Below are 17,783 nucleotides of genomic sequence, written 5' to 3' on the forward strand. Positions count from 1 at the left end.
GGAACTACTGGCAATTACCCAGGGAATTTTGGCTGTGAAGACAATATTTCCAGCCCAAAGCTCTTGGATCTACAGTCTTCAGATCATTGCAGCCATGTAGATGTGTATAAAGTCCATTTCTGCCTCTTCCCCTTCCTCTCTGCCTCCCCCAAAGGTCCTAACCCCCACACCTGTGACCAAGCAGAGAAAGCCTACATCTGGGTGTATATGTTGACCATGTAGCTTCCTTACACCAGTGCTCTATTTTTAATGGATTCAGGCCAGCACTCCAGAGTACAGGACTTAGTTCCTAGGGACAGCCTGGCCTGGCAGTCTTTTGTTCCAGGAGGAAAGAAGCTTTATTGAAAAAAAAAAAAAAAAAAGAATACTTCAGAGTAGAAAATATGAAAAATCATAGGGGGCAGGGAGGTCATTCCATGGAGTGAAAACAGTGTAGTGGGGAAATAACACAAGATTGGGTATCAGGACACCTGAGGACAAGTCTGGGCTCTGCACCTCAAACCAGCTGTGACCTCAGGCATGTCGGGCACCTCTTGGGCCTCACGTTCTCATCTGCAGCATTTAGCACGATTACCCTGTGAGGTGCTTTACAGGCAAAAATCTCACAAATACCCCCAGCATTTGCCTTCAAGTCCATTCTGCAGACATATTTGGTGTCCTTTCCCTTCCTGAGGAAAACCAGGAATGGCCAGGAGGAAATCCCAGGAATATATTTTAGGCCAGTCCAGCGTCTCTGGCCATCCCGTAGAAGATGCCTCTGGCTGCAATGAGGTTGATTGGAGAATCAAATTCAGCTACTGTCCCTTTGTCCAGGACCAGGACCCTAGCCAAAGAAAAGAAGTGGTCAGGTATCCACCTGCTCAGACTTGGCCTCACAGCCCAACCCTGCCCTGGGTGTTGCTCAAGCCCTGCAGTGACATGCCAACCCTCCTGTTTCAGTCAACCCACCAACGCAGCCGCTACACCACATGTGCACACTTGCAAGGCTGGTTATTTTAGCCACTCCGTTTGCTCTCCTGGCAGACGAGGCGGTTTCTGGGATCAAACACAAGGATCCTATTCATCTTTGCTAGTCGGGGCTCCGAAAACCTTCGCTAATGAGCCTTTACCCTGGCCGGGGTCACAGGACTGTGCGCAGGGAGCCACGGGCCTGTGCACTGGGCCCTGTGCATTTCCATCTGCTTTGTGCCAACTCACAAAGGCCCACGGCGGGAAACCGGGCTGCAGTGGAGGCCTGACACTGGAATCTGGGCCTTTGGCTGCAAATCTGGCTGCTGCTGATGGGTGGATCTCCCCCCACACACATATAGTCAGGTTTGGGATTAGATTATCCTGCCAACTAATCACAGGTTGCACCTGGTACAGACAACAGGCTAGCTCCCAGGGTGAGGCCAGAGTAGAGAGAGGTCTCCCAAGCCTGGGGAGATGCCCCTCGATGGGACGGTGGGTACCACACTGTTTCCCCACCTATGAGGTGCCCGGAAACGTGTCCTTGGAAGGAGTGTGTCTGTGGACATCACTGCCTGGCCACTGCCTATGCTGGAGCCCAGGAGGCTGCCCCTCCCTTCAGGGGCTTCTCATTGCTCTTAGAGTATGGACTGAATGCTTTACTGTGGGCCTAGAAGTACAGCATGTGGGGCCTGTCCCTCTCTCTCCCCCTCATTTGCTTTCCCTGCCCTTTTCGCCCTTTGTGCTCCAGCCTCACGCGGCCTTCCTACCTCACGGCCTCTGCATGTGTTGCATCCTTTGCCTGACGTTTTCAGCTCCCTCCCTACCCCATCTCCTCCCCTGCTCCCAAACTCCTATCTATCCTTTTGGGCCTGGCTGGGGCTTGCCTCCCCTTAGGAGACAAAGTGTCTTGGCTGCCCTGGATGAATTGGCTTCCCCAGGCCCACACACGGACCCCTGCTTCCTTCCTGCAGCCTCTCATTACACATTCAGTAGCGTGATTATTTGATTAATTTCTGCTGGCCCTACTAGAATGAATAACTCCCCACACCCAAGGCCAATTGGAGGCTTTCTCCCCTCAGGGCTGCTGGTGAAAACCATTTTCAGTTAGGCCTGGAAACAGATCCTCTCAGCCCAGCCCCGTCCCTTCTCTGGATCCAGGGCCCAGCACTTCCTGCCCACCCTCCCTTCTCTTCTCCCAGTGGGGTCCTGGATGGCAGCAGGGTGGGGATGAACAGACAGACCATAGTATCGATCAGGCATTCTCAGCTTGGTGCCCAAGCCTCTGGGGGGTGGGGGGGTGGGCACACTTATGAAAGAGGGATAAGGGCCACCCATTGCCCTGTCCATGGCACAATCCCTGTCTCCCCATGCCCTATGGGTGTTTATTTTGTGAATGAAAGTCTGTCAGTGTACTCCCACCATACTCCCTCAGCATAGATTTGTGGCAGCATCCTGCCTCCTCCTCGTCACTTTGAGCTCCCATGTCTCCAAGGGGGCCGGCCTGCCATGCCAACACCAGCTCACTTCCATGAGGCATCTGAGTCACCCAGCCCCACCCCTTGTTCTCCAGCACCACACCTTGACATTGGGCACAATGAGGGAATAGGTCACAATTTTTCCTTTTGGCTGAGTGAGCTGCCTCCCCAAGGAAGCCATAAGATTCCAAGGGCAGGGCCCCTTCCCTAACCCCCTGAGGAACTGGTGCTAGGGAGAATTATAAGGGGATATTTCCCGGGCTCACCTACACTTTAAATGCTTTATCTCATAGACTCTTCTACAACCCTGAGAGACAGAGGTTCATGAAGGTTTTGCAAATTGCCCAAGGTCACACATCTCTCCTACATCCAATAGCCCACCCCTTCCTGATGGCCCAGGTGACACCACCAGGTCCAGCCTTGCTTGGGTTCTGGTGCCCCACCTGGTGTAGTCCATGATGGTGTTGAGCCGGTGTGCAATGGTCAGCACCGTGCAGGTCTCAAACTGGGTACGGATGGTAGCCTGGATGAGGTCATCAGTCTCCAGGTCGATGGCTGCCGTCGCCTCGTCCAAAACCAGGATGCGGCTCTTGCGGAGGAGGGCTCGGGCCAGGCACACAAGCTGCCGCTGACCCACACTGGGAATTGGAAAGGCAGACATCTTCAGCCGGGCGTCCCCCACCTGTCTCCAGGTTTCATTCCCCAAACTTTTTCTGTCTCTACTCCTTTCCCATGGCCCGGGGACTGGCTTTCTGTCTAACCGCTTTCATTTCTGCCTCGGCCCAGTCTTCTTGCCACAGGAGCTGGAGTCAAGGTCTGGACACCAGAGGATTAATGAGGGGCCTGGAGAGTAGAGTCCATGCTCCACAACATTGAAATCTCCAGTCTGTCTTTTTCTGTGCTTTCTTCCCCATCCTCACTCAACTAGTGCCATGAGGCTTCACTCCATCAGTCATTTACACCCTAGTAAGGACACACTTAAATGGCTCTTCCTGGATATTTGCATATATGACACCATCTCGCTGAGCCTAATATCACACAATTCAGACAGGCATCTCCCACCCCCTTGGGAAATACAGGCCAGGGCTCTGCTGCGGGAACAAGGAAGGGGCAGGGCAGGGGAGGACCTGGGGAACTCTCCATGTCTGGTCACTGGGAAAATGGAGGAGGGGGCGGGATGCATACCTTCAACCTCTTGCCTTGGAAGCCAGGGCTAGTGAACAAGGTGAGGCTGTGTTCCCAACCACAGAAGCTGCAGCACCCCCACACCCAAGGACAAATACCTCAGTCCTTCCCAAAGGGGTGAGTCATCACAGCCCAAGTGAAGGCAAGGCTCTCTCCCTGGCCCATTCCCGCAACTAATGAAGGTTTTGGCAGCAGAATGAGCCGCCAGATAGAACGCAGGGCTGATTTATGGTGGGACTGGCACAGGATACAGGTTATATTTAAAGTGGCTACGAGCTCAGCGAAGGAGGAGGGGAGCCGATTTCTGTCTCAGATCCTGGTGTATGTAGGGATGGAGGGGACGCTCTGGGGGACGTGCTGATGGCAAGGAAGGATGGGAAAATGGGCCAAAAAACAACTACCGCATGGGGTGATGGAGTGCAGGGTCTGGAAGCCTCGGCTTGTCCACCAGCCACCCCCAATATTGTTCAGTAAGTGAAATCCTGGTAAAATGCACATGCAGTCTCACAGGGCTGCTTGGGGAGTGGAAGTGTCTCACTGGTGGCTATAATGCAGCAAGGAAGGGTTTCGGGCAAAAGCCCTCGCTTCCCTGAGTTCCAGCTCCTCCCCTTGCCAGCGGAGCAGCTTTGGGCAAATAACTTTGTACGATGAAGCCTCATTTCTGGTCCACAGGACTGTAGTAAAGATTAAACAAGGCAGTGGAAGCCAAAGTATTGTGAAGACTACTAAATGCCGAGCAAATAGAAAGGTTTTTGTTTGCTTTTGAGGTCTGGGGAGAATCTGTGTATGGACCAAGTAGAGTAATAAGAGTAAATATGAGTAGCTAAACGTCTCCGGAGTAAATCTCGGCCAAGTGCCTTCCATTTCATCACAATGACGCTAAGACTGCTCTGTTCAAACAGTAGCCACTGGCCACGTGTGGCTATTGAGCACTTGAAATGTGGCCAGTCTGAATGGGGACGTGCCGTAAATGTAAAAATACACATGGGATTTCAAACTTAGCAAGGAAAAATGGAAAATATCCCTAGTAAAAATGGAAAATATCAATTCTACGTTGAAAAGGCAACATTTTCAATATACTGGGCTAAATAAAATACATTATGAAAATGTATTTCATCTGTGTGTTTTTTTCTCTCTTTTTAATGTGGCTACTAGAAAAAATTTTAATTATACATGTATGGCTTACATTATATTTTTATTGGGCAGCATGGTGCAAAGAGGTATGAGACTGTTATTATTCCCATTTTAACGTGAGGAGAAAGAAGGTAGCGAGAGGTTAAGCAACTTGCCCCAAATCACACAGCTAACACAGGTATGGGACACTCAAGTCTTTAGATTCAGTGAGAGGCGACTTCTGGTTCTCCCTGATGCACAGCTCAGCGGCTGGGGATATAAAATCTGAGGCTATGAGAAAGTGAAGGAGGGCCCGGAGAGCTCATTTTGCCCATTCCTAAGCTACAGAAGAGATTGCATCCATCTTGGAAAATATCTATGATTTCCCTAAAACACTGTCGGTTTCCTTTTAGCTGCTTCACAGGTTCAGTCCACAAACCCTCCCCAGGCCAGCATGGCACTGACAACCTACTGGAGAAGACTGACGAGGGCTTTGGAATCTCCCAGACCTGGTTCAAGTCCCAGGCATGCTTCTCTCAGCTATGTGACTTTGGGCCTGCCTCAGTTTCCTCATCTGTGAAGTGCAACCTCTGGGGCTTGTGTGAGGAATCTGAGATAATGTACTGTGCCTGGCACACAGAATATGTTCAAGACAAAACAAGGCCCCCTAAGTGCACCCAGGCTGAGATGGGAGTGAGAAGGGCAGGAGGGTTAGCCTTGACTCTGTGTTATTTGATGCTAGATCCCCTAGCTGTAAAGGGTGTGCTGTTTCTGACCCAACCACTCCCAGCTATTACCTGAGATTTTCTCCTCCCTCGGAGCACTGGAAGTCCAGGCCCCCCGGCTGGGAGCTCACAAAAGTGTGCAGGTGGGACAACTCCAAGGCCCGCCATAGGTCTTCTTCTGAGTAATTGTCAAAGGGGTCCAGGTTCATACGCAGGGTCCCCGAGAACAGGATAGGGTCCTGGGGACACAACAAGACCTTAGATGGGAGGCCCCATAAGGTGCCATGGGCCCCAGGGTCAGGGAAAAAGAAAGGCTTGAGGTGGCAGCATTTACACTCTGTCCCTAGCCCTCCAGGAGGGAGGCAATGGCCAAGGAGATAGAAAAATGCCTGTGGGGCAGTGATAAACCTCAGCTTTGCCAATCACAAAATCCTCCGCTAAAGCAGAGACTGGAGCGCTAATCTGACTCCCAAGTGTCCAGTCAGCAGGAAAAAAATACCCCAGAAGAGTCAGTAAAAGTGAAATGTAATTCAGACCTGTGAAACAAGGAAGCCGGGACAGAATACCTCAGGGGTGGGGAGACGCTTCAGGGGTCTGATGTTTCTGGCCTCATTTGCTGGCCCAGGAGGTTGAAGGGCAGGGTCTGATTGGGCCAGGGAACATCTGACCCTTCCAGGTCCATGACAGGTGGCCACTCTATGGCTCTGCTCTTACTGTCTGGCTCTCCAGCCTCCCAGACAGAGGTCCCAGTCTTGGACCTCAAGCTACAGAACAGGGGTGGGTTCTGCCCCCCAGGGTCACTGGCCACAGTGGCCAGTGCATGTCAGGCTTGTACCTGGGGGATGATTGTCAGCCGAGAACGCAGGTCGTGGAGTCCAATGTCTGCCACGTTGAGGCCATCGATGAGAATTTCACCCTCTGCGGCCTCCAGGATGCGGAACAAGCAGAGGGTCATGGACGATTTGCCAGCCCCAGTGCGGCCCACGATCCCCACCTGGAGGGGGGAGGCCAAGGGGTCAGTGGGGACACCTGCAGGACTTCTCCAGAAAGGCCGAGCCAACATTCGAGCTGGAGCACTTGCTGTCCCAAAGACCCACACTCCCCACAAGGAGTATGGCCACTTCCCAGGCACAAACCCACCCCACGCGCACCTTTTCGCCACCGTGCACACGCAGACTCAGGTCCTTCAGCACCAGCTCCAGGCCAGGCCTGTAGCGCACAGAGTAGTTCCGGAACTCCACCTCTCCCTTCTGGGGCCAGTTCGCGGGAGGCCTGCTGCCCTCAACAACCCAGGGGGCCTGGCCATGAGCAGAAGACAGGTTCTGCATCAGGGTGGCACCTCTCCCCCAGCCTGGGCCCGCCCACTTTTCAATTTCCTTCTCTCCCATGGTCCCTGGGGGAGAGTCCCTGATGCTCGTATGGACCACCCTGTGGTTCAACGAATCCTTTATCCCTCTGCCTTTATTTCCCACAGAGTGGCTCCAAAACCTCCCCATCCTGCCCGCTCCTCCTCTCTCCTTGTGCCCCACGCTCCTGAGCTGCCTGCCCGCCCCCCCAACCTGCCCTGGCTCCTCCTTTCCTCATCCATCATTCTTGAGTGGCTACTCTGTGACAGGTACTGGGGTCACAGTGGTGAGCAAGACAGTCCTTGCTCCCCTGAGGCTTACATTCTGGTATAGAGAGGCATACAATCAACAGACCAGCAAATCTACATAATATAAGAAGGTAATGAGTGCTGAGAAGCCTCGGTGTTGCTGTACTAGACAGGGCGGTCGGGGGGGGGGGGGGGGGGGGGGGGGGGGGAAATTCCTGGGGGAGGTGATATTTAAATAAAGACCTGAAGGAAGTGAGAGAAGAAGCCAAGTAAATATCTGGGGGAAGGACATGCCAGGCAGAGGGAATAGCAAGTGCAAATGCCTCCAGGTGTGTTCTGGAGCACAGGGACAAAGGTGAGAGGGAGCAGACAGGTAGTGGGTGGCCCCATCATGGGGGCCAAAATGCCTTTGCAGGCCGTTTTAAGGATTAAGAGCTATTAGAGAGCCGTGCACAGAGGAATGATGTGATTTGATGTGTTTTTAAAGGATCCCTCTAGCTGCCACCAGGTAAAGGGAGAGGAGAAAGTCGAAACAGTGACTAGTTAGGCTTTTAAAATAAACTGGGCATAAGATGATGGTGGCTTTGAGACAAGACTGACTGCATAATTTGGGAGGCCCAGTGTAACATGGAAACATGGGGCCTTTTGTCCAAACATTACTAAGAATGTCCAGGTGGCGACAGCAGAGCATTAAACCAAGTATGAGGCCCTTCTCAGCGTGGGGCCTTTTTAAGAGTGGGGACCTGTGACTGCACAGGTCACACACCCATGAAGTCAGCCGTGCTTCATGGCCGAGGAAGCCAGACTGTCAGCAGTCGAAACAGCAAAGCAGCTAGAACGGACCAAGAGGTAACAAAAGAATGGGCAGCAGGGTTGATGGCAGAATTTTTTAGGATATGGAAACAGGATTATGTGTGTAAACGGGGGAAATAGGAATAGTAGACATAAAGGAGAATTTGAAGATCCCAGTGAGTGGGGGATGATGGGGGAATGCTTGGGGAAGGCAGGGGTAGATGAGTTCAACAGAGAGAGAGAGAAACAGAGAAGGGCAGCAAGGGAGTTGAGAGAACTGGCATTGGTGGAGCATAGAATCCAGGTTAGATGAGCTGATGGACAGAGGGACAAAGGCCAGTCACAGGATTAGAAGTCCCAGTGAGGACAAAATACTGTGATAGCAGAGGGCGTGGAATACATGAGCTGAGAGGGATGCGAAGGGTGGTCTAAAAGAGGGATCCTTGACACAGAGATCTCAGGGATGGTGCAGCTTCTGGGCATGAAGAGGTCTGTGGTGTGCCCATGGGAGCGTGTGAATGGAGAAAAGTTTGAATCTCCCAGTGGAGGACAACTCACTCCCTTTCCCCAACAAAGGGCAGGCTGCCCCACCGCTGCTCCTTCAACCAAGCTGATATCTTTGGCTGGATGCTCACCTTCTCTGATCACCCCAGCTGAACGATCCCCCCTCATTTGCCCTCTTTGGGTGCATCACCCCAGAGCCCTGCAATATGTCTTACTTCTCCCACTACATCAGAATCTGCTTAAGGGCAGACCCTTATCTTGCTCAATTGGGAACCCTCTATACCTCCCAGCATAGAACTCTAGTTGATACTCAATAATGGCTGAATGAATAAATGAAGGGCCACCTGAGTAACTGGTTATGGGGTATAGGGATGGCAGGCCACCTAGCACCCTTCCCCAGCCATTCCAGATCCCCCCACCCCAGTCTCATCCCAGTACCCACCTCAGTCTCCGTCCTGGAGTACTCCTTGACTCTCTCCACGGCCACAATATTAGACTCCAGCTCTGATAACATTCGTATCATCCAGTTCAGAGCAAATGTCACCTGGCCAAAGGGACTGGGTCATGGGAAGCGCGATCTCCACTCCCCCAAAAATGGCTTTGGGAGGAGTTCAGACTCCTTGATTATGCTCCTGTCCCATGTATGTCCCGGGAAGTTCTGGGTAAGCCCATAGGTCTGCCACCTGGAGTTCTAATCACAACTATACCTCGGCAGTGACAATGCAAGGCCGAAACCAAGGGCCACCTAGACTAGTGTTTCCCAAACACTAATGTGTACAAGAAAGACTTCCCAGGTAAGTTTGCTTCTGCTTTAGTAGGTCTGTGGTGGGACCTGAGATTCTGCATTTCTAACAACCTCCCAGGTGATGTTGACATAACTGGTCCCTGGACCGCATTTTGTGTACCAAGGAGTCTTGATAGACATGCAGGATCCTGAACCCCATCCTGGGCCTACTGTATCAGGATCCACATTTTAACGAGATCTCTAGGCAATTCACACGCACATTAAAGTTTGAGAAGATTGATCTGTCTGGATCATCCTTTGTTTACCAAAGCATTCAAGACTTGAGCCAGCTGAGGCATTGAAAATATGATCTACTTCACAAAATTCCAGTGGCAGTTGTGTAACCCTTTGGCAATACAGGCTGATATCAGAGTGACCTGCCTGGCCTCCAGCCCAGGCTCCGGTCATCTTCTCCATGTACGTTCTCTGAAGGCATGTGAAATGAGGTGTATTCCAGCCCACACTTCCCTGCTCCAGGATGGACCTTCTAGACTTTGTCCGGATGGACCTTCTAGACTTTGTGCCCAGGCAAGACAAGTTCTGTTCTGTCTTTTGGGGACAAGCTGCAAGATAATTGCTCCAACTCCCCAAGGTAAAGACTCTCCTCCGTGCTCTTACGACATTTTGTTCCTCCCTCCACCAAGACCTGCTCACCCAACATTACAATCCCCTGCTTGTGGAGTGTCTCTCCCTACTTGACTGTGAGTTCACAGTCCTGGCAAGCCGAAGTTGTGGCTGGTTCCCACCCTGGGCAGAGCAAGGTGCTCAGGAGATCCCTGTAACACCTGTGTGGCCTCTGTCCCAGTGGTGGCCCTGCCCTGGGACCCGGACCCCTGTGTACCTGTAGCGCATAGGACACAGAAAGGCCCACCATCCCTGGACTCAGGGTGCTTCTCCCAATGACAGCGAAGAGTGCAGCAAATAGCACAACACAGTTCCCCACAAACTCCACTCGGACCCCCAGCCACCTGCGGGGATGAGACGAGGAGGAAATGGGGCAGGCGCAGGAAGGGGGCAGTTTTCTGTTCAGGGGGAAGGAGGGGCTAGGACGCAGAACACCAGGGTCCCTCCTGCAGAGACCCTAATGGGAGCTCCAGGAGGAGTGCGGGGTAGGGGGAGTGGGGGGTGGGGAGGCTTCTGACCTGTTGGAGGCAATGTTGGGGTAGCAGCTCCTCTGGTTGGTGTCCACCCTAACATCATTAATGGCCTCAAAGTCCCGGCTGCGGCTGTAGGCCCGGATGACACTGGAGCCAGTCACCGTCTCCGAAAAGTGGGAGTAAATGGGTGAGCAGCTGACAGATTCCAGCCGCTTCAGTTGCCGTGATGTGGCCACATAGAAGCGCTGACAGAGGATGGAGAAAGAGCTTGGGGTCAGAACCATGGAACCCCCAGCTCAGTTCTGCATACCCTCTTAACCTATCTGGGCTCCTTCCAGCTACCCCCCACGCCCCCATATGACCTCGCTCCCTTCCCCTACCTGAAAGAACCTAAGACTTGGGGTCCTGATGTGGCTTCACAAACTCATTCCGCCCTTTCCCTCTGCTCAGCTCTGCTCAGTCATTTAGACTGAGGAATCACAAAGCCTTTCCTGATTTCTTCCCGCTCTCAACCCCTTTCACCCTCTGTGTGGGCCTGAATTACAGCACTGACCTTGCTTTGCCTCCTAAGTCAGTGAATATGCCTATCTCTACGTAAGGGCCCTAGCAATGTGCTCCCACAGTCAAATATTTTTGCAAAAATTAGATAATTTTGTCTTCTTTTTACTAAAGAGCCTCTCCTTCCTATGCCCCTATCCAGTTGTTTAAGCTTCAGCCCTGCAAAAACACAGTTCTGCCTCTAGCTTCCATCCTCGACCCTGTGGATTCCAAGATGGCTGGAGCCGTACAGGATGTGTGTCTGAGAGTCCCCTGCCCAGATGACAGTCTCCACACACAGGGGCTGCTACCGTGTTTCCCCGAAAGTAAGACCTAGCCGGACCATCAGCTCTAATGCGTCTTTTGGAGCAAAAATTAATATAAGACCGGGTATAATATAATATAATACTGGGTCTTATATTAATTTTAATCCAAAAGACACATTAGAACTGATTGTCCAGCTAGGTCTTATTTTTGGGGAAACAGTGGTCACCTTGTGGATTACCTTCAGCACCCAATTAATTCATGGCAGCACAGGGATTCAGCCATACACATGCCTTTTACAGTTAGCTCTATCTGAAAGTTATCAATTCATCTTAGAATGATACATACATATGTATGTTTAGAAATGTATAAAAAGAAGGGAAGGATAATGTATCTCAAACTGTTCACACTATTTTATCTAAAAATAGCCAGCAGGAAGAAGTCCCAGGATCAGCCACAATTGACAAGGATATCATGTTATCCTAGCAACCACCTTATGGGGCATGTTCTATGATTCTCTCTATTTTACAGGTGAGGAAAATGAGTTTCAAAGAGGGAAAATAACTGACTGCCGTCCCTAACCAAATCCAGCTGCCACCCTGGGGTCTGACTTCCCTGGTCACCTGCCCACACCTGTCAAAAGCTCCACCCACACAAGCACCGGGCCCTGCCTCCCACAGCCATGCCCACCCACTTGCTGCACACCTGCACAAAGATGTAGAGGGCCGCCAGAGGCAGGATGACCACAGCGAAGAGCGGCGTGCTGACCACCACGACCACGAGGGTGGAGATGGAGTTGTAGAAGGAACCCAGCATCGTGAGGATGGTGGGGGACAGAACCTCATCGATGACGTGGATGTCCTTGGAGAAGCGGTTGAGGATACGGCCTGAGGGCGTCGTGTCGAAGAAGGACTGTGGCGAGCGCATCTTGTTGTGTAGCAGCGTCTGGTGAAGCAGGCGTGCAGCCTGGACACTGCCCACCGCCATCGTGATGGCCGACAGCACCACCAGGAGCCCTGTTGGAGGAGGCAGAGGGCACTCACTCACCTGGGCCAGGTGACAGGCATGCAGGGGCAGGTTCCGGGGCAAGGGATAGCCGCGGTGGGCTAGGCAGGCTCAGAGGCGCGTGGACCACTAAGAAGGGTTAGCGAGGCACTGGGGCAGGGCAATGGCTGTGATGGTGAAGGGAGACTCAGAGGCAAACACGTGGTTCGGGGGACCTAGCAGCCGAGAGGTGAGGAAAGGGCCGTTGGAGCCCCTTCTAGGTATCCCTGCAGGCTCACCTTGCAGAATTCCCAAGGAGGCATAGACACCCAACCACAGGGAGGTGTTGTTCTGTTTGCCAGCCACCACAGCCTCGTTGGTCCAGGCACTGAGACATATGTTGGCCCCAATGGCAGCTGCACTTTGACCCGCGTACAGCAGACAGATGACCAGTGCGGTACAGACCCCCACAGCCTTGGCATAATCCCAGAACACGTTCAGCTTCACCTGCATGGCCGTGGCAGTGAGGGACAGAGGACTCCCGTGCGCCCCAGGACTTCCGGGGGCCTGCCCACCCTCTCCAGCCCTCCTCGTTCACCCTACTCACCCTGCCCATCTCCACCTTCTCCTCTTCGATCAGCATCCCATTTGCCTTCACTTCTCCTGCCTGCGCTACCTTTTCTGCTGGACCCAGGCGTCTTCGGGGCATAGTTCGAACCTGGCCCTCCCCTTCCGAGGACATGGCACTCAGCTGTCTGTAGAGGCAGCTGGTCAGGCCCAGAGAGGAGGCCTCTGACACACCCACAGGACAGAGCCCCAGGTGGAGGCCCAGGATGTGAGTCTCAGGGAGAACGCACCCCACCTGGCAGGCCTTGGGGAGCCCTGGCGCAGCTTCCCAGGGGTCTGAGAACTCTCCGGAGCTCACCTCATAAACTGCTTCCGGACCTCATACATAACTGACTCATTATCCATCAGGTCTGTGTGGCTGCTGAGCGTGTCTTCAATCAGCAGCAGCCCCTCATCCTCTACATCCTCCAAGGCTGCCACAGGGTGAGGGGGTGGGGAAAGGGAGCGAGGAGACAGAGGTCAGCCAGCTCCCTGTAAGCCCCGTATCCCCCATCCCTACGCCAACGAAGGGGCCCGAATGGACAAGCGTGAGATGAGATGAGAGGGGTTGAAAGGGCAGCAAAAACAATAATGACAAAAAGCAATGACCAATTCTGTGTTGGGAAAAAGGGGGCAGCAAGAAAGAATTAGGTTAGACAAGAAGAAAAACTTCCCATCAGGAGAAGGGGACTCAACTATAAAGGTTAGGAGCTTGGGCTCTGAGTCAGACTGGCTGAGCTTAAATCCCTCTTCCTCACTGCATGACTTTAGGCGGGCACATCATTGTGAGAATTAAAGGAACAAATGTGTGTCAAGTGCTTAGCAAGGAGCAGAGCACTTAGTAAAAGCTCAAGACAGTGTTAGCTCTACATATAGCAGAAGGCAAGAAAAACCAGGGAAAGGTCTGTGAGCCAGCCCAGAGTTTGGGGTTGGGGAGCTGGAACCAGACAAGTATGGGGTGTCTCATGAGCCCATGCACTTCAGTATGCCCCATGGGATTTTTCTGTTTGTTCACTGTTTCATCTCAGTGCCTGGAATAGTGCCTGGTCATCTGCTCAATAAATATTTGTTGATGAATAAATGACATTTCCAAGCACTTGCATATGTAACAAACAATTTATCTATGAAACCGCCTTGCTGTACAGAGTAGGCCTGGGCCTTTATGCCCCTTTGGCACGTGGGAAAACTAAGGGTCCGGGAGCTGAGCTGCTGATCCAAGGTCTCACAGTGAGGGTGAGAGGAGGAGAAAGGACTTGACTATATCCAGTTCCATTTCCTGCTTGGTGATGTCTGACCATCACACAGATAGCCCAAGCACCTCCCTTATACAACACTGGGCCTGTCCAGAGAGACTCAGAGACCCCCAAGACAGGGAAGACGTCGGGAGGGCATAGAAATAGAGGGCCAGGGATACCGGTCCTGCCGTCTTCTTCCAAGTGCTCCTGGCCCTCATCAGGTGCATAGTTGTGGAGGAAGTTGGCAAAGGAGTCATTGCGCTGCAGGAGGGCTGGGTAGGTGCCCATTTCAGACACCTGTCCGTCAGCTAGCACTATGATGAAATCTGTCTGGGGCAGGAAGCTGATGCCATGTGTCACCAATACTCGTGTCTGGGGAGAAGGCAGCAGGCGATCACTCCCACCACCCTCCAGCACTGGTGCAGAGCCACAGAGTGAGCGTGAAGCACCCAGGGACAAGGCAGCATAGACAGGCACTTCAGGAACTCGCCCCCTGCCCACCGCAGCTGGCTCAGTGCCTTGGGGCTGTGCCCCCCACAGGGGTTTCCCCTGCTGCCCATCCCCCACTCCTGCCCCTCAGACTCCCACATGTCCAGGTCTCACCCAAACCCCATGGCCATCAGTTCTTTCCTAGGGCCCTAGATCTCACCTTGCCCCCTTAGCCTACCGGAGGCCTCACCTTGCCTGCCAGCACACCTTCTGGCCCAATGACTTGGTCAAAGATATGCTTGGCCACGTGGGAGTCCACAGCTGACAGTGGGTCATCCAGCAGAAAAATGTCAGCGTCACTGTAAACAGCCCGGGCCAGACTGACCCGCTGTCGCTGGCCCCCAGACAGGTTAATGCCCTGGATGGAGGAGGGAGGGAGGAAGTGGGTACAGGGTCAACACTCGAGGGGTATAAAGGCCCTGTCCATTGTCATTCAGCAAGGCAGACCTCTAAAGTCACCTTTCACATGCCTGGTCCTGTCCCTGTGAAGCTATAAGACCATGGAAGGAGGGTGGTGGCTCTCAGAGTCCTCCCGGGGCAGGTGAGGACATCCTGCTCCCTTTGCTCCATCACCATGCCCAGCTGGTTTCCCTGCCTGCCACCTTTGTACCCTGAGAGACTGGAAATTCCCAGGAGGTCCTTAACACACCTTTTAATCTTCTACCACCCATAGAGTTTGCAGGTGACTTTCATAACAATTATCCCATTTGGTCCTCATGTCAGTCCTTCCAGGGAACTATCATTAGCCCCATTTTCTAGATGAATAAATTAAAGCCCTAGATGTAAATGGCTTTGTCCTGAACTATTAAGGGCCCAAGCACGGATGGAAAACCAGCATCAACCCCAAGATCAGGTGCCAGAGGGGAGGTAAGATATCTCCTGAAACCCCCTCCATGATGGGGAAACTGAGGCACATAGGAGCAGAGTTGGGCCCAGAGGGCAGACCCTAGATGTATAGCTTGCTTTCCTACCATCAGTTCCCTCATTCCCTCTGCAATATGTCCCAGCTCTTTGGGGTACCCTGAGAAATTCACCCCTGGGGATACCAAATTTGGGGCTGCTGGGGATTAGCAAGTGTAGTGAGTGAAGCATGTAGGCATGCCTGCATTCAGCCAAACAGTCTTTCTTGAGTGCCTACTATGTGCTGGACACTACATTAGGTTTTTGTGTGTGTGAGGTCCAAGAAAGAGATGGGAAGGAGTGTGTCATAGATGGGAGTTCTTCTCTGGGTTCCTATAACTCCAGACTCCTACTTAAAAGTCCCCATTTCCACTGCTCAGTCTCAGGCCTTCATTGCCCCAGACCACCATGGAGCCTCCTTACTGGGTCCTGTGACTTTGGGCCCCCCACACACTAGGGCCAGAGCAGCTTTTCAACTGTTCCTGTTTAAAACCCTTCATTCACATGTCGAATATCAAGATAAATAACGATGGTAATGGATTATAACCCATTGAATCAAATAAGAATCCATGAGCCCATATTGATAAAAAGAAATTAATGAAAAGTAAAAAAGGGGAAAAGAAGAGAAAGTTCTTTCTTAGAGTAAAATGCCAGCTAATAACTACTAAAGGAATGGAGTTGGAAAATTACCATTTGGCAAACATCATAGTAAACACTGACTCAGGTAAGAATCATCAGTGAATGTTATGAAATAAAATCATCAATGAAAGACACACCTCAATCAAGTGATCAAAGTTAACATTGTCAATAAGGCACAAATTGACATCTTATGCCTCCAGGTAGGATGCATAAAAAAAAAAAAAAGCATAATCCAGATCTAATTGTGTCCAAATTGAGAGACATTCTACAAAATAACTGGCCTATACTCTTCAAAATGTCCAGGGCCTAAAAGACAAAGACTGAGGAGTTACCCAGATTGATAGAAAATAAAGAGATATTACAAGTAAATGCACCTGGATCTTAGACCAGGGAAGAAAAAAGCTAAAAAAAAAGACATTATTGGGACAAATGATGACCTTAAAATACAGTCTGTGAATTAGCTAATAATATTGTATCAATGTTAAATTTCTTGATTTTGATAAATCAACTACAGCTATGTAAGAGAATGTCATTGTTTTGAGGGAACACACCCTAAAATCTTTAGTATTAAAAAAGAATTAAAACTATAAAACTCTTAGAAGAAATCAGAGGGGATAAATTTCGTGACATTGGATTTGGCAATGACTTTTTGGATACAACACCAAAAACACAGGCAATAAAAGTAAAAATAGATCAATTGAATCACATCAAAATTAAAAACTTCTGTGCATCAAAGCACACAATCAACAGAGTGAAAAGGCAACCTTTAGACTAGGAGAAAATATTTGCAACTCATATATCTGATAAGAAGTTAATATCCAGTACAGTAAGTTCTCACTTACTATAAGTTATTGATAGGTTCTACAACTTTAAGCTAAACAACATATAATGAAAGCAATGTTACCATAGGCTAACTGATATAAACAAGAATTAAGTTCCTACAGCATCTCATCAACATTATAACAAAACAATATTGAATAAAATAATGCTATTTGAGGACCTGCGATATACATAAAGAACTTGTACAACTCAACAACAACCACAACAAAACAAACAACTTGATCAAAAAATGGGTAGAGGACTTGAACAGACATTTCTCTAAAGAAGATAATACAAATGGCCAACAAGCACATGAAAAGATGTTCAACATCGTTAATCATTAGGGAAATGCAAATCCAAACCTCAATGAGATACCATGTCACACCCATTAGAATGGCTAGTACCGTGTTTTCCCGAAAATAAGACCTAGCCGGACAATCAGCTCTAATGAGTCTTTTGGAGCAAAAATTAATATAAGACCCAGTATTATATTATATTATATTATATTATATTATATTATATTATATTATATTATATTATACTTTTAGTATATTATACCCGGTCTTAAATAAGACCGGGTCTTACATTAATTTTTGCTCCAAAAAGCATATTAGAGCTGACTGTCCAGCTAGGTCTTATTTTTGGGGAAACACGGTATCAAAAACCAAAACCACAACCCCCTTCCAAATGCCGCAGGTGTGTGGCCAGGATGTGTAGAAGTAGGAACCCTGTGCATTATTGGTGAACTGTAAAACGGTGCAGCAATTATGGAAAACAACATGGTAGTTCCTCAAAAAATAAAATAGAATTACCGTATTATCTAGCACTTCCGCTTCTGGGTACATACTCCAAAGAATCAAAGGTAGGGTCTCGGGGAGATATTTGCACACTCATGTTCATAGTAGCAGTGTTATTCACAATAGCTAAAAGGTGGAAGCAACCTAAGTGTCTATTGACAGGTGAATGGATAAACAAAATGTGATCTATACATACAATGGGATATTATTCAGCCTTAAAAAGGAAAGAAATTTTGATACATCCTATAACATGGATGAACCTTGAGTATATTATGCTAAGTAAAATAAGCCAG

General features: G+C 50.4%; 1 protein-coding gene across 3 annotated transcripts in view; it reads right to left on the reverse strand.

The window, feature by feature from the left end:
• Positions 1-223: 223 nt before the first annotated feature.
• Positions 224-17,783, reverse strand: part of ABCC3 (ATP binding cassette subfamily C member 3) — a 39,911-nt gene continuing 22,351 nt past the window's right edge. For all 3 annotated transcript variants that reach the window (XM_019730971.3, XM_074320016.2, XM_088802195.1), the window contains 14 exons: positions 14,526-14,693; positions 14,026-14,218; positions 12,931-13,045; positions 12,613-12,760; positions 12,305-12,512; positions 11,727-12,037; positions 10,266-10,465; positions 9,965-10,091; positions 8,782-8,883; positions 6,601-6,747; positions 6,285-6,443; positions 5,522-5,688; positions 2,870-3,064; positions 224-823 (listed from right to left, as the gene is read on the reverse strand). In XM_019730971.3, the coding sequence (XP_019586530.3) occupies positions 715-823; positions 2,870-3,064; positions 5,522-5,688; positions 6,285-6,443; positions 6,601-6,747; positions 8,782-8,883; positions 9,965-10,091; positions 10,266-10,465; positions 11,727-12,037; positions 12,305-12,512; positions 12,613-12,760; positions 12,931-13,045; positions 14,026-14,218; positions 14,526-14,693 (2,349 nt within the window). In that variant the 3' untranslated portion in view covers positions 224-714. The remainder of the gene's footprint in view (positions 824-2,869; positions 3,065-5,521; positions 5,689-6,284; positions 6,444-6,600; positions 6,748-8,781; positions 8,884-9,964; positions 10,092-10,265; positions 10,466-11,726; positions 12,038-12,304; positions 12,513-12,612; positions 12,761-12,930; positions 13,046-14,025; positions 14,219-14,525; positions 14,694-17,783) is intronic.

The sequence above is a fragment of the Rhinolophus sinicus genome, chromosome 12 (genome assembly GCF_057876585.1).
Source record: "Rhinolophus sinicus isolate RSI-liver-muscle chromosome 12, RSI-T2T, whole genome shotgun sequence".
In the NCBI taxonomy this organism is placed as follows: Eukaryota; Metazoa; Chordata; class Mammalia; order Chiroptera; family Rhinolophidae; genus Rhinolophus; species Rhinolophus sinicus.